Here is a 17,620-nt window from a genome sequence, read left to right as displayed (position 1 = left end):
AATCACGTGAACTAAAAACAAGGAAGACATTTACAGCACGAGTCACACGCGGGAACGAAGGTAAATGACGTTAATTTTTGACTGTCTTTTAATACTGTGTAAGCATACATATTAACACATGTGCAATTAAACGTGTGCATTTACGGGGTGATTTCTCAGGCTTAAAAGCTCGCCTTTTACTAAAAAGGTAAATGCAAAACTATTTTCAATCAGTTTATTGAAACGCTCCCGTTAAGGATTGCAATAACATATTCGCGAGATAAAAGAACGAAGTAGGGGGAAATGGAGGAACAGCCGCAAACAGCGAAGAGAAAAAATTCATTAAACAATTGAGAACGGAGCGAGTTAAGCATACAAGCATGTTCATAAGGGAAACAAAGCACGGTGTAAAACGTAAGTTTAAATTAAGTTTATAGAAACGCTCCCGCTGCGGATTGCAATAACATATTCGCGAGATAAAAGTTTAATGAGAAGACACGAGGTATAAACGAACCACACGCCGTGGCGCAACGTTAGGGGCAACAGTTTCAACCATTCTATGATCTGCTTCTCGCAACTGAAAGACGGCACATGGCGGATGTTAGCCGACTTGCTGACCGCAACGTTAGGGGCTTCAACTATGGCGCTGACGCCACATCTCAGTGCCAACACTTTGCAGACTGTACTTAAAAGACACGCACTCCTCACTGGACAGTTAAAAACACCAATCAAACTAACGATGACATCAAGTATTACCCAATCAAAAGTAGGAAAGGAGGCATCTTCATAAAATGCGTGTGGGATGATTTGCATGAGACGCTGCTTTAAAAAAAAAATGATAAAAAAAATACGGGATAAATCCCGTCCAGTATTGATTCAAAACGGGACGCGCAATTTCATTCTCAAACGCGGCACGATTCCGTATTTTAAAGGACGGGTGGCAACCCTACAGTGCCAGGTAACCACCCATACAATCAGATTGTGATTCAGACTAGGAATGCAATGAATGTAATTACCCCGATCTACATACAAGGCGAAAGTCTTGCAACATTCAAAGATGATGGTTTGGGATAAGTACACCATACAACATAAAAGACCTTATGAAGCCTTGAACCAAAAAAAGCAAGATCTCAGAGATCGTAAAAAAAAAAATAGGAGGTAATGTCGTTTTACTCGCTGTAGATTTTAGTCAAACATTACCAGTTATTCCACGAGGGAGACCAGCAGATGAACTCAACGCGTGTTTAAAATCCATGCTTCTCCCACGCTCGGTTATATGTCGCGTGTTCTCGGGTAGGTGCACCAAAAAATGTATACATTTAAGCATGTAATGGGCAAACAAAAAATGAGGTATACCCGAAGGCACTGCAGTAGTACTTAATGTAACTTTACTTCTTAAATGTTAATGTTTTACTGTTTAATAATTTATACGCTTCTTATATGTTGTTCAAATTCTTTTATCAAAATACGACTGACAGCGCAATGCACGATAACATGGAGTGAATACACCATACGCATCCGCCCACGGCTGCCCTGCTGTGCGCAGATAGGAGTTGATTCTACAATAAAATAAAATAAAGATAAAAAGAGTAAAACAATCATCACCCATAAAGCGTGTGTGTGTGTATATATGTGTATATATATATATGTTGATATGTGGATTTGTATATGTATATATATATAGATATATATATATATGTAGATATGTATATATATGTGTATATGTATATGTATATATATGTTTATATGTGTGTGTGTGTATTTTATATATATAAAACACAGCTACACTCATAACAATGACAACACAATTACATTGACAATCATGTTACGTTATTTTTAAAATGTTTCCTTTTTTTTTCATAACCTCTTTAACACACTACTTCTCCGCTGCGAAGCGCGGGTATTTTGCTAGTTGTTTATAAAAGACCACATTAATGGTCTTTTTACTTGAATATTTATTTAATGTTTAAAATTTTTTGTACACTCTTTATACAATATTGAAACACTTATTCATTTAACAGTCAATGACATTTGTAACATTTCATTGAATTACCCCAGTAACAGTATTTATTTTCATCAATGTAAAAAAACCAAACTGTTGACTGAATTTAAACTTCTTCACTTTTTGTATACAGAACTTTACTCTTACAAAAGTTTGCACTACTTGAAGTATTTGCATGTAGTGACTAATATTTCTGTTATATATTTTAATTGTTATTAAGATTTTAGTGCATACAGAATTGTAGTTTATTTAAATTAGTGTTTTATTGAGTTACATTATATACTGTATTTCAATACTTTTCTTAGTATCGTATTGAAGTTTGAAACTTTGCTTTCAACAATCTCCATACTACTTCCTTTCTCTCTCTTGAATTTTAGGAAATGCAGTTCCTTCTACAGTTCACACGTGTATATTTATGATACATAAAAATCTGTGTAATATCTTTAACCATTAATTAACAGAACTATATTTTTCTGCATATTTATAAATTGTATAAAGTTACATCACACTGTAACATTATATTCTCTTTGTTTGTAAATAACTAGTGCAGATTATTCACTCTGAAGACCAAGTTAAGACACCCCTTTTCCCTTTAGCTTAGGAATTCTCAAACATTTTTAAGCCAAGGATCTCCAAAATGTTGTACTATCTGATCAAGGCCTGCCACTAATGTAAATTCAATGCAGCAAAGCGGAAATAATCTTGGTTACTGCTGAGCGTAGTCTCACAGTATGATTTTGGACAATAGATACATTAATCAAAGCAAATGCTTAACTATAGCATACTACTGATACACATGTGATCATATGTCACATGATTTCTCTAGGCCTGTGGTTCTGAGCCTTTCATCTTGGCCTAACACCTTCAGGAATTAAAATATTTTAAAATGATACAATTTTTTTCCATCTCAACTTAAAGGCTAAACTCTTACTAGGCACAACTAAAGCTGGTGCCACATTACATGACCTCTAGTCATAGAGGATGTCAAACTTGATGATTGTAGTTGCTGATCTCATTGCCTGAGAATGCCAGATAATGGGCTGGAAATCGTAGGGCATGAAGCATTACACAACTGTGTTAAAACTTTCCAGGACAGTTTCATATTTCCAAAGTGTTGTGAGTTTTCCTCCTTTTCTGACAGCCAGTAACATGCTGTCTGACAAAGCCAGTGTATGAATGCTTTCCAGGTACAACTTGTTAAACCACAATCTCAGCCTAAAACCCAATCCCCAGTGCACCAATCCCCCTTCTGTCATTTTTAATGAAAACATGAGACTTCAGACAGGCATGCTTCTCTTCAGTTTGCGAAGTCCAAACCATCTGCGTTTCTTATTCCTTGACAGTTCAAATTATGCATTGTACTTCTAGCTGAGTATTCATTAGTTCTAAACTTTCGCACACTTAGAGCGCACCTCTCTAAGTGACAGATTGTTTGGTTAATTGTTCTTATGTATGCCAAATGCTTTTTAAATTTTTCTTCTTTCGGCTGCTCCCGTTAGGGGTTGCCACAGCGGATCATCTCCTTCCATATCTTTCTGTCCTCTGCATCTTGTTCTGTTACACACATCACCTGCATGTCCTCGCTCACCACATCCATAAACCTTCTCTTAGGCCTTCCTCTTTTCCTTTTCCCTGGCAGCTCTATCCTTAGCATCCTTCTCCCAATATACTCAGCATCTCTCCTCTGTACATGTCCAAACCAACGCAATCTCGCCTCTCTGACTTTGTCTCCCAACCGTCCAACTTGAACTGATCCTCTAATGTACTCATTTCTAATTCTATCTATCCTTGTCACACCCAATGCAAATCTTAGCATGTTTAACTCTGCTACCTCCAGCTCTGTCTCCTGCTTTCTGGTCAGTGCCACCGTCTCCATCCCATATAACATAGCTGGTCTCACTACCGTCTTGTAGACCTTCCCTTTCACTCTTGCTGATATCTGTCTGTCACAAATCACTCCTGACACTCTTCTCCACCCATTCCACCCTGCCTGCACTCTCTTTTTCACCTCTCTTCCACAATCCCCATTACTCTGTACTGTTGATCCCAAGTATTTAAACTCATCCACCTTTGCCAGCTCTACTCCCTGCATCCTCACCATTCCACTGACCTCTCTCTCATTTACACACATGTATTTTGTCTTGTTCCTACTGACCTTCATTCCTCTTCTCTCTAGAGCATATCTCCACCTCCCCAGGGTCTCCTCAACCTGCTCCATACTATCGCTACAGATCACAATGTCATCAGCAAACATCATAGTCCACGGGGACTCCTGTCTAATCTCGTCTGTCAACCTGTCCATCACCATTGCAAATAAGAAAGGGCACAGAGCCTGATGTAATCCCACCTCCAACTTGAATGCATCAGTCACTCCTACTGCAGACCTCACCATGGTCACACTTCCCTCATACATATCCTGTACAACGCTTACATACGTCTCTGCCACTCCCGACTTCCTCATACAATACCACAACTCCTCTCGAGGCACCCTGTCATATGCTTTCTCCAGGTCCACAAAGATGCAATGCAACTCCTTCTGGCCTTCTCTATACTTCACCATCAACACCCTCAGAGCAAACATTGCATCTGTGGTGCTCTTTCTTGGCATGAAATCATACTGCTGCTCACTAATCATCACCTCACTTCTTAACCTAGCTTCCTCTACTCTTTCCCATAACTTCAAGCTGTGGCTCATCAATTTTATTTTATTTTTTTTGTAGTTACTACAGTCCTGCACATTCCCCTTATTCTTAAATATCGGCACCAGTACACTTTTTCTCCAATCCTCAGGCATCCTCTCACTTTCCAAGATTCCATTAAACAATCTGGTTAAAAACACCACTGCCATCTCTCCTAAACACCTCCATGCTTCCACAGGTATGTCATCTGGACCAACGGCTTTTCCATTCTTCATCCACTTCATAACTATCCTTACTTCGTCCTTGCTAATCCGTTGCACTTCCTGATTCACTATTTCCACATCATCCAACCTCTTCTCTCTCTCTCGTTCTCTTCATTCATCAGCCTCTCAAAGTACTCTTTCCATCTGCTCAACACACTCTCCTCACTTGAGTACTTTTCCATCTTTATCCTTTATTACCATAACCTGCTGCACATCTTTCCCAGCTCGGTCCCTCTGTCTAGCCAATCGGTACAGGTCCTTTTCTCCCTCCTCAGTGTCCAACCTCCAGAGATGGGTAGAGTAGCCAAAAATTGTACTCAAGTAAGAGTAGCGTTACTTCAAAATAATACAGTAATCCCTCCTCCATCGCGGGGGTTGCGTTCCAGAGCCACCCGCGAAATAAGAAAATCCGCAAAGTAGAAACCATATGTTTATATGGTTATTTTTATATTGTCATGCTTGGGTCACAGATTTGTGCAGAAACAGAGAGACAGGAACATTATTCAAACACTGCAAACAAACATTTGTCTCTTTTTCAAAAGTTTAAACTGTGCTCCATGACAAGACAGAGATGACAGTTCTGTCTCACAATTAAAAGAATGCAAACATATCTTCCTCTTCAAAGGAAACAGAGAGGAAAGCAAACAAATCAATAGGGCTGTTTGGCTTTTAAGTATGCAAAGCACCGCCGGTACAAAGCTGTTGAAGGCGGCAGCTCACACCCACTCCGTCAGGAGCAGGGAGAGAGAGAGAGAGAGCCAGAGAAAAACAAAGTCAAAAATCAATACGTGCCCTTTGAGCTTTTAAGTATGCGAAGCACCGTGCAGCATGTCGCTTCACTAAGCAGCTGCACACAGAAGGTAGCAATGTGAAGATAATCTTTCAGCATTTTTAGACGAGCGTCGTATCGTCTAGGTGTGCGAACAGCCCCCCTGCTCACACCCCCTACGTCAGGATCAGAGAAAGTCAGCGCAAGAGAGAGAGAGAGAAAGTAAGTTGGGTAGCTTCTCAGCCATCTGCCAATAGCGTCCCTTGTATGAAATCAACTGGGCAAACCAACTGAGAAAGCATGTACCAGAAATTAAAAGACCCATTGTCCTCAGAAATCCGCGAACCAGCAAAAAATCCGCGATATATATTTAAATATGCTTACATATAAAATCCGTGATAGAGTGAAGCCGCGAAAGGCGAAGCGCGATATAGCGAGGGATCACTGTATTACTCAAGTAGAAGTAAAAAGTAGTCATCCAAAAAATTACTCAAGTAAGAGTAAAAAAGTATTTGGTGAAAAGACTATACAAGTACTGAGTAACTGTTTGATCATAATAAATGATTTATTTTTTAGAAATGTAATAATACAGACAAATATAAAATAATGTGTAAATTCTGCTATTTCCAAATAACAAAATAAAAAATGAGTAAATATAAATAATATATTTACAAAATAAAGATGCACAAATAACACAATGTTCCAAATCTCAGTTTTTTACAACAAAGCTTTTGAAGCCATTACCTACAGTAGGTAACATGTGTGTTTGACAAGTGAAAACTACTTAAGGTGACAAGATATACTGTACACTGACAGTATAATACTGCATATTCACTTGCCCTCCGAATAGCACAGCTGATAAAAAATAACATTAGAACAAGGCAGCTTCTGCACATACAAGAAGTCTCACTTTACCTTGACTGTGTGTGTCTGTGCATGTTTGGTTAAAACTTGCTTGTTCTTCATTTAGTGAAGTGATGTTTAAGCTTCAGCAGGAGTTGGCTCTCAAGGTTCCTGCAGTGATGCTGTGACCGTTTAGCAGTGATCAGGAGCCCTGTATGACTAAAAACTTTCTCAAAGGCTGCAGACGCAGGAAGTTTGTGTGTGGTCATGTGACTGCATGGATAAGTCTGATTAGTGAAACGGAGTCATGTGATTATTGTTGCTATGTCTGTTTGGTGAAACGGAGTCATGTGATTATTGTTGCTACATCTGATTGGTGAAACAGTCATTTAGTAGATCCACTGCCGACTTCTCTCCAACTAAAATATAGCATATATAAATGTGTAAATGAAAAAAAGTAACAAGTTGAGTGTTGCCCAATGTAGCGGAGTAAGAGTAGCATTTCTTCTTCACAAATGTACTGAAGTAAAAGTAAAAAGTATGGTGCAGTAAAACTACTTGTAGAAGTACAATTTTTAAAAAAAAAAGTTACTCAAGTGTATGTAACATGTTACTACCCATCTCTGCCAACCTCTCATACAACTCATCATACGACTTTTCTTTAGCCTTCGCCACCTCTCTCTTCACCTTGCGCCTTATCTCCTTGTACTCTTGTCTACTTTCTACATCTCTCTGACAATCCCACTTTTTCTTTGCCATCCTCTTCATCTGTATACTCTCCTGTACTTCCCCATTCCACCACCAGGTTTCCTTTTCCTCTTTCCTCTATCAAGATGTTATGCTAAGCACCCTTCTTGCTGTCACCCTTACTACATCTGCTGTAGTTTCCCAACTGTCTGGTAATTCATCACTACCACCCAGTGCCTGTCTCACCTTCTCCCTAAACTCAACCTTGCAGTCTTCCTTTTTCAAATTCCACCATTTGATCCTTGGCTCTGCCCTCACTCTCTTCCTCTTCTTGATCTCCAAAGTCATCCTACAGACCACCATCCTATGCTGCTTAACTACACTTTCCCCTGCCACCACTTTGCAGTCTTCAATCTCCTTCAGATCAAATCTTCTCCATAGGATGTAATTTACCTGTGTGCATCTTCCTCCACTCTTATACGTAACCCTATGTTCCTCCCTTTTCTTAAAATATGTATTCACCACAGCCATATCCATCCTTTTGGCAAAATCCACTATCCTCTGACCTTCTTTATTCCTCTCCTTGGCAGCATACCTACCCATCACCTCTTCATCTCCTCTGTTCCCTTCACCAACATGCCCATTGAAATATGCTCCAATCACTACTTTCTGTCCCTTGGGTACACTGTTCATCACTTCATCCAACTCACTCCAAAAATCTTCTTTCTTATCCCTTGCACACCCAACTTGCGGGGCATATGCACTAACAACATTCATAATCACACCTCCAATTTCCAGCTTCATAATCATTACTCTGTCTGACACTCTTTTCACCTCCAAAACACTCTTGACATACTGATCCTTCAGAATAACCCCTACTCCATTTCTGCTCCTATCCACACCATGATAGAACAATTTGAATCCACCTGGCCTTACTCCCCTTCCATTTAGTATCTTGCACGCACAATATATCAACCTTCCTTCTCTCCATCATATCTTTTAACTCTCTCTCCTTACCAGTCATACTGCTAACATTCAAAGTTCCTTCCATTCAGTTCCACTCTCTTTACCTTCCTCATCTCCTCCTGCCTCCAGACACGTCTCCCCCCCTCTTCATCTCCTTCTTCGGCCAACAGTAGCCCAATTTCCGCCAGCACCCTGTTGACTAACAGTACTGGTGGCGGTCGTTGTTAACCCGGGGCTCGACCAATCCGGTATGGAAATTTGTATTGATGTCCGCATATTGATTTGGCAAAATTTTACACCGGATGCCCTTCCTGACGTAACCCTCCCCATTTATCCGGGCTTGGGACCGGAACGAAGAAACACACTGGTTTGTGCATCCCCTGTGGTTGGGTTCCAAATGCTTTTTTAATTAATTATTTTTAATGTAAAAGCCAATGTGTAGTTTGATATTTATTAAAAATAAGAGAGCCTTCAATTCCAATGCCTTTATTTTACAAACATTAAATAATTAAATAAGATTTTAGAGCAAAAGAAGGAGAAAAATTACTCACAAGTAGCATATGACTTCATGTCAAAAAAAGGGAAAATAAAAGTGTTTCCATGTCAGTGTGAAGGCTGAGCCTGCTTCATTGCTGTGAAGTTCTGCTTATAGGTTCAGCCTGTTAATGTATTTATTTTTTAAAGGTCACTGAACATTAACAACTTCTTGTTGTTCACAATTAACAAACACTAAAAATAAATGTTTTTATTTTATTATTAATAATTGTGAACATGTGTCTTTGTTTCTCAAAGTATATTATTTTTTCAAATGCTAAAAATATTGTAACATTGCTGTATTGGACCTGAGAAAGAAAGACATTGGTGCAGACTGTTCATATAGTGTGAAGGGAGTGAGAAAGAGAGTATTTACCTGTTAAAACAGTTTCTTTTGCAAAAATCCAACATGCTAGGAGTGTGGTTCCCAGGGAGTCCTGCGGCAGAAGCATTGTTAAAGAATTGGTGGAATTAAAGTGCAGCTAAGCATGGAAATGCTGATTCATTTTGTGTGTGTGTGTGTGTGTGTATTCCCACACAACCAATCTGTCAGCTACCCACTGACAGGCCTACTTCTATGCAGCGATTGAACATTTTGAGTTATGTTTAATTACAGAATATATGAGGCAATTTTAAAGACTACCTTTAAACCTTGAATCATTTATTTATTGTGTGTTTATAGTATGTGTATTGTGACAGATGGCGGCTGGCGCTATTACCTGGCCAGGACGCCTCAGGAATGGAAGGAAGGGGGAGAGGGCTTGTGAAGTGCATTATCTCTCCCAAGTTGCTATTTGGCAGCCCCCCCCAGGGTGCAGCAACACCTCGGATTCCCACAGGGCTACATGAGAGTTAGTATTTGTCAACTCAGCCCTGTTGGGTTCCGGGGGTGCTGCCAGAGGTTACTGCAGGAGCTGCAGAGCTCTGTTTTGTTGGGCGACTTCAGGATCTCGCTAACGAACCACCTGGAGTACTCTCAGATGCAGCATAGAAGGTGAAAAACCTTGCCAGGAGGAGTGAAGGCGGAAGGAGACAGAGAGGAAGATGGTGCTCTTTATTTGTGCTTGCTGTGTGATACAGTTGACTGTGTACTGTGCTGCGGGAGTAGGGAGTGAGGGAAAAGCACTTCCCCACTTAAATAAAATGTGTGCTGTGCTGCACTTATGTCTCTGTCTGGTGTGTTCGGTGTTTAGGGCGGCTGGAGTGCCCTGGTGGTAACAAGTGGCATCCCAGATGGGATTTCCTGGCTGTCTGCTGGCAGGAGACCCATTTAAGAAAATGTTTGTGGTGATCCGCAATACACAGCACAGAGGCATGCACGAACAGCACAAGGAGGCCCAAAGACATGCTACTCCCACCCATGATGGGGGAAATGAGGACCAGGTCAAGCACAAAGGTAGTGAGGGGCCAGGACCATGGCCTTACCATTGGTAAAGGGGCTAGTGCGGGAAGTGATTAGGCCAACAGAGCAGCGGGAGGACCAGGAGATACAATCTTAATGGAGGTAAGCGCCGGGCCCAGGTGTGACAAGCCGTGGGAAAGTTTTACAGCTTTTGCCTGCACTTACCTCCTAGAGGAAGTAAACCTAGATGTCCACCTGTGGCCGATGTATACCTCCAGAGAGAACGATGCCTGTGTGAGTTTGGAAGTCATGTCCGACGTAGACCTCACCCCGCGGAAGTGGGGTGTGACAACCGCCCTGAAGATGTATGGGACTGACAGATCAGACACTGGCTCGTGGACTTCTTGAGTGCTCAGACGGCAGCAACCCTGAGCAACTCTTTCCCTTTTCTAGTTTTTTCAAAGAGCTAAACATGCAAAACCATATGACTTCCAAGCTTGGTTAAGAAATTTTTCAAGCCACTCATATGTACTTTATTTCAAATTCTCCTAGTGTTAGTTTAGTTTCTAGTAGGCTGTTCTGACATTTTGTGTGCTTTACCCACCAACTGTACAGCTTTTAAACACTCAAAAGCAGAGGCATTTGAGTCCTGGGAATCATACCTTCACGTACTCTTCTACCTTTTTTTTTGTTATTTTTTAACTGTTTTGATCTGAGCCTGTGTAGCTCTTCTTCAGCTGGTTACAGTGTATGTTATTTCTTTTCTATACTCTAGCTTTTTATTTACTCCATTATGTTTTTAATGTTCTGTTGCATTGTTGCTAACAGGAAAGAGACAAGTAAGAGCTACTGTGTTGTGATTACATATGGCAAATTAAACTTCAACACTCACTTCAAGACTTGTCAATACAGAACTAGCACAACAGGGCAAATATTTTAATACTATAATCATGTACAAAGGTATGCTGAAATTAATATGAAATTAAGTAATTATATTTGGATTTTTAAAAATAAGATAATTTTTGCTCTCTGTGACCATGAACTGGAAAAGGTTACAAAATGAATCAATGGATGGGTAGGTGAATGCCGGATGAATAATTATTATACCATTTACTTTAAAACTACTGTCACATTCTTGACTGGTTGTGTCTGTTTTATAGTTTGCAGAATGGTGTTTAGATTATGGAACCCATGGATGTCGTATTCCTGATAGACCATATTCGCTATTTGAAGGTAGGTTGAATCCTAGCTATCGTTCTGTCTGTTTATTAACTGAGTTAGTGTGTGAATTTAAACATTTTTGTTTCCAACAAAAAGTAAAATGAAAATAAGGACTTTAGGAATTTGAAAAGCAGAAATAAGTTATATGATTCAAAAGCTAATATTTAATGAGGATAAATATACTCTGCTCTGTGCAGCAGTTTAATAAAATACTCAGTTTTAATGATTGTATTTTATGTATAATCATTCTTATTTAAACAATCTAGTTTTCCAAACAAACAGCATAATAACAAGTGATGTTGAATTCTGTTCCTGAGCTTTTTCCCAAATCCCCTAAGCATGCTGTTTAATTTATTGATTGTTTATAGTCCAGTGTGTAAACAGCTGTGCATTTTTCTGTCTCATCCAGGATAGGATTCAGTTTTCTGTTCATTGCTGTTAAAATTGGATGTGGCTCTACTGCATCCCTGAGTTGGATGCTGAGATTTATGTATTTATTTGTTTGTTTATTTAGTAAAAAAAAATGAGTAAAGCTCATAAATGTACAAGTTGATGTTATTTGTGCTATGTCATTTAAAAGTTTGTAAATTTCTTGTTTTGTTTCTGTAAAACTGTTTTATGCTGATGTAAGTATTAGCTGTGTTTAATCATTGTAGTCATATGGCTGCTAGGAAATATCCTTTTAAGATAAAAACTGGTAGATTTTTAAGGATTTCAATTTCTGTTTTTATAGTAATATAACTAGTGGTTTTTCTTTTTTTCCCCTTTTCCATTAATCAGCACAAAACACTTCAACAGACAGTGGAGAAACAAGACCCACAATATATTTCCATAAAATAGTCTGCATCTAGAATGAAAGACGTCTGGGCATTAGTAAGACTCTGAAGAAAAAAAAGAAGTAGGGAAATATAGTCTGCTCCTACTTATACAGTGCAAGGTTAACTTGAAATAAATGGAGGAGGAATAGCTATCCACATAGACGTAGAAACTGACTTTGTGAAGTTTAATTAATTATGGTCATGGATGAAAAATTCCCAAATAAGAGAGCGTTAATATCAGTTTGTGATAGTTGAAACCTGTTGTTAGGAACAAGTCAGGAAGCTTAGTTTTGAAAATGTCATGCTGACTGAGATACCAGCTAAACTGCATTGTATCTCTACTACAGTTCTGATACACTGTTTCAAAATGCCTGATGAGACTATAACTTGTTAGTAAAATAACCAATACTTAAAGCTATATAAATGAAGAGAGTTAAAGTTAAAAATAAATCCCAGATCTAAACATCTTGATAGAGAAACAATAAAAGCAAAAAACAAACATCAGGAATAACTACAAAACAATGTGGAAAGTGGCAATAAGCTGCTGGAAGGAGTGATCATTTTTCTGTAATATAAGATAAAAGTCCAAATAAAGAATCCATTGATAGTTAGAAAGGGAAGGCAACTCAGCCAACAGTTAAGTGATCAAAGCTTTAGCAAAATAGCTGAGATGGCATTTAAGTCAATAAAGAAAAATATACATTTTCTATAATCTTTAACACAACAAACACAAATAACAGGCAGAAAAACAATAAGAGTAGAATTTTAGTGTCACAAAGAAACCTGGATATTCCTGGAAAACATCAAAGGTAGAAAAAAACAATTATGTTATAATTGACAGAAAAGAACTAAGTAAAGTGGAAACTGAGACAGAGGCTAAAATAAACAGTTTAAAACTTATTAAGGTCAAAGTAGTAAGAAAGAAGTTTGTATGCCTATGGGAAAATTGAGGAGAAAAAGAAGCCAGTATTATTTTACGAAATAATAATATAATAATAGCATAATACAACATTCTCAGACCTGCTTAATCCAGATTGAGGTTGTGGTGGTCTAGAGCAGTGGTTATTAATGTTTTTGGCCTTGAGACTCAGATTTATGTACTTTTGGTTAATGACAATCCCAGGCAAAATGTTCTCCTGAAAAACAATTAAAATACAGTAATGTGGTACACAATCAAAATGTTCCCCCTTGGGGTAACTAGTGAGGTGACAAATGGAATACAGTATTAAAGAATGGGGATGGGATTAGCCCCTTGGTGTAAGGAGCACATGTGTTGATGGAGTGCCTGACATTAGGAACATGGGGAACATTTACAAAAATTATGACCGTGGTGCAACATATACAAAACCACAAGACAAGTAGCAAAGTATTCTATACTATACACTGATAAGTTTAATAATAACCAAGTGAATACACAGTAATAATTTAAAATAGTAATAAATAAAAAAGTCATTATTAAAAAACCACAGTAGTCACAAGTATAACAAATAGGACCTTTTTGGCATGGGTATGATGGTAGTGATTTTGAAGCATCAGGGAAATGTTAGAGATATCTGTAAAGATATGTTAGTTTGCACTCTCCCAAAGCACTTAGCCAGGTATGTTGTCTGGTCCAGCAGCTTTGCATGGATATAAATTCAACAAATTTCTTCCCAAGTCAGCTGACCCAAAGGTGGTGTCTCATGACCCAAAAGTGGATTGTGGCCCAGTGGTTAAAAAACACTGGTCTAGTGCATACCCAGCAAGATGAGGATCATGTCAGGGTCTGTCCCTGAATGCAGAATTAGTTCATCACAGGGTGCACTCCTGTACACATCCACATGGGGCAGAATTAGAATCACCAGTTAAAAGATTACACAAACCTTTGGAATATGTAAGGAAAAGTAGAGTACCTGGAGAAAAATCTATGAAGACATTGGGGGAATATGCTAACTTCACAAAGGATGGGAGCCTATGCAGTGATGCTCATTTTGTGACTTGCAATTATCCTGAAAGGAGTATCCAGTTACAAAAAGGGTGGACTGTGATGACAAAGGCCTATACATGGTTTGCAGTAATGCTTAAGTACACCGTGGCATTCTAATGATGTCACAAAACAATTATGGTATGAAGAGTCCTAACGTGCCAAAAAACATTACCCACAAGCATTGTTACACTGAAGCAAGGCGTAATTTAAAAATATAAATTAAGATGAATGCTGTTTATAGTAATTTCTGGCTCCACCATTGACTTGTTGCACCAGAAATTGAGAATCTTCAAGCCAGGCAATATTTTCATTTTCATTACTCCAGATCTAGTTATTTTCAGCAGTTTGTAGCCAATCTGCTTTAAAGTTCAACACTGTGATTTCAGAAATGTGCACATCACTGTTGCAAAAAGTCGTTGTTTTGAGTATTTGTGATTTTTCTGTTGCCTTGAATGAATCAGACCAATCACCATTGACCTCTGTCATTAATAAAGTGTTCTTTGCCAACAGAACCACTGCTCACTGGATGATGTATGTTTATCACATAGTTCTCTCTCTTTGCTGGTTTAACAGCCATTAAACTCAACAAGGTTAACTGGTTGCCCCCTGAAAGAAAATTATAGAGGTAGAACTTTCTGTTTGTAATTCCTGCATTTTGAATCATATGCAGCGGCTTGATGACACATACCAGTACTCCTACCAGCAAAGATCTACAGTAGTCTAGACGTGACAAGACCAAAGCCTGGACCATGAGTTAAGCTGCATACTACGATACTGTCTAGTCTTGTGAATATTGTTTCATTTTTCTCATAAATATATTAAATGCAGAGTTTTCATTATATTTTGCAGTTGCTATTGCCGTTGAAATTACCTTGAGAGTTGCTGTAAAGATTGTTTTCTGATCATTTGAAAAATGGGAAGCTGATTTAATCTGCAGTTGGGAATTTCACTGAAATAACATGAATTATTGCATTGTAGAATTTCCTAATTTTTCTCATTAAAAGTCTTGTCTGCTTATATTCCTCATTTTTATTTCATTTTGCTACATAGTTTCAGATGTTAGCTGTAAATGGTAATTCCTATATTGTTCATGTCTCTGCTTGTTCTTGCAAAGACTCACGCAGTTTGTGTCTACAGCTTTATTTCACCTACTGTGGAGACATTGGAATCCTTCAGTAGTTACCATGGCAGCTTTATTACATAACAAGTATACAAGTACATATTCCATCTTTTGTCAAATTTGCTAGTTGTACAGTAGGAAGCATCACTGGTAGCTGTTATTTTTTTTTTCTTGGCAACCTGTTGTTTCTGTACATTTTCATGCACTCTCGTTAAATATTTTTTTCTAATGTGAAAAGAAGACTAAGCAAGAAAACACAAAAATGAAAGTTAAATATGTAACACAGGTAAAGGGGAAATGAAAAATAGCAATTTCTTACAAATATATTACATATACTGTGTCTTTAAAACAACAAAAAATGATCAGATAAGGACTTATAGTCTCTATAAAGGTTTTTATTTATTAATAGGGCACCATATATCCAAATATTATGGCGCTTATATACTACTAGAAGAAACAGTTGAGCAATTAAAAAAGAATGAAAAATATTTTTTTTTTTCTGAAGGGTAGTTGTTGATAAAACCCCATGTATGTGAGCCTACCAAATATATATAAACCTATACTATGGATCACTATTAAATGCAGGTTTTCATTGTACCCAATCTTTTAGTCAGGGATTAATTCATGCCTCTTGGCTTCATTGTTCATCATTTTTCTGTATTTAAGGAATAACTTGCATAGTAGTCTTTTTTTTTTTTTTTTTTTTTTTTAACATGTTCATTTACCTCAGGGTTGTGGGATTTCTTAGAAATGTTCATCTTAATTTAGTTGAGCTGAACAGGAGAATCCTTAGTAGGTAATTTCACTTTTTTTCCACAAGATGAGTGACACACACTACACTCATACTTAGTGGTGTACAGTCAGTAAGCTATGTTGGCCTTCTGTGGGATCAGAATTTATTCAAAGAATGTACCAAAAATGACACACATTATGTGATAATTGTAAATAATAACCATTCCATATACACTCGATTAACACTAGAATCCCTGAAGCCTACGAAAAAACTCGGGCCACCTTAAATTGCTTTGTACCTCTCTTGTGTGGATCAGCACAAGCAGCCTGCTTTAGTCTAAATATCAAATAAACACATGCACTTTTATTCAAGAATACAACCAAAGAAAAAAAATCATTTAATTTACATGTTGCTCTCGATGAGTTAAAAGCCCAGTTTCAAATGACAATCAACAGAAAGTTGATATGCATTCTTGGATGGTGCAGAGGTGAGAACTGCTGCCTTATAACCAAAAGGTTCCTGGTTCGATTCCAGTATTTCCAAGTTTTGAGTAGTGAGCTGCTATTATTATTACTATAATATAATAAAAACATACACTTGATTTTAGTCTTTAACACCTGGTGTAAATTTTGGCTACTTGTAAAAGTTAGCGCTTTTTTTTTTTATTATTCAGTTTTATTCTGTCAGTGACGTTCACATGGTACAACGAACTTGTGACGTTCACATGGTACAACGAACTTGTCAAACCCTCTCTGAGTTAATGGCATTTATCTCCATTCTTTTCACAAGAGCAGCAATGACCACAGTTAGTACTTGCGGTTGACTGGTCAGAACTATTTGTTGTACCGGCAATCAAAGATATGATGTCCCGTGACCGCTATCAGACTATCATGCGGCATTTGCGCATTGACAACAAAGACATCTGTGCAGAACATGTGAAATACGACAGATTTGCAGCGATTTCAGACATCTGGCAATGTTTATTGAGAGCTGTGTTTTGAGTTACCACCCAGGGCAAAGTCTTTCCAAATCTGTGGTCATAAAGCTTATGGAGCCATTTCTGGACAAAGGCAGAACCATAATAACAGACAGCTTTTTCACAGCCCTTTCGATTGCAAATACACTGCTGCACTGCAACAAAACTCTGTTTGGCACCATAATCTTAATGTTTTGATATAAAGGTTTGCTGTTAATTACTGGAAATGTGTTTTGTAAGGCAAATTTAAGTACACTACCAGTCAAGTTTTAGAACACGTCAGTTTTTCTAGTTTTTCTTTAAATTTAATCAGTTACAATCAGAGGTGGGTAGTAACGAGTTACATTTACTCCGTTACATTTACTTTTTTAAAAAATTGTACTTCTAAGAGTAGTTTTACTGCACCCTACTTTTTACTTTTACTTGAGTACATTTGTGAAGAAGAAATGCTACTCTTCCTCCGCTACATTGAGCAACACTCGAATTGTTACTTTTTTTCCATTAACCCGTGCGGCCGCCACATATGCTTTAGCTATAACTCCCAAAACCGTTTCCCATTCATTCTCTGTGGTAGTGCTAAACCACTACCAATGCGGTCTATTTTCTGCCACTTCCGTTTCGGGGGGCGCTGTTCTGTGCTTTTCGCCGCTCTGCCTGCCTGCAAGCGTCTGCTTTCATGTGCTGGGGGGTTTATCTTTTTTTTTTTTTCTTCAGTAAATTGTTAATTTTAAAATGTTGATCGCAGTTATTTCTGTTGATTAA

General features: G+C 38.1%; 1 protein-coding gene across 2 annotated transcripts in view; it reads left to right on the top strand.

The window, feature by feature from the left end:
• Positions 1-17,620, top strand: part of lancl2 (LanC lantibiotic synthetase component C-like 2 (bacterial)) — a 410,926-nt gene that overhangs the window by 53,013 nt on the left and 340,293 nt on the right. For both annotated transcript variants that reach the window (XR_007935304.1, XM_028804061.2), the window contains exon 8: positions 11,185-11,257. Coding sequence is in view for 1 of the 2 variants with exons in the window: in XM_028804061.2 (XP_028659894.1) it covers positions 11,185-11,257 (73 nt within the window). In the remaining variant the exon portion in view is untranslated. The remainder of the gene's footprint in view (positions 1-11,184; positions 11,258-17,620) is intronic.

The sequence above is a fragment of the Erpetoichthys calabaricus genome, chromosome 6, assembly GCF_900747795.2.
Source record: "Erpetoichthys calabaricus chromosome 6, fErpCal1.3, whole genome shotgun sequence".
NCBI classification, from domain to species: Eukaryota; Metazoa; Chordata; class Cladistia; order Polypteriformes; family Polypteridae; genus Erpetoichthys; species Erpetoichthys calabaricus.
The sequence above is the reverse complement of the archived record's forward strand: the minus strand, read 5'-3'. Positions and strand labels throughout refer to the sequence as shown.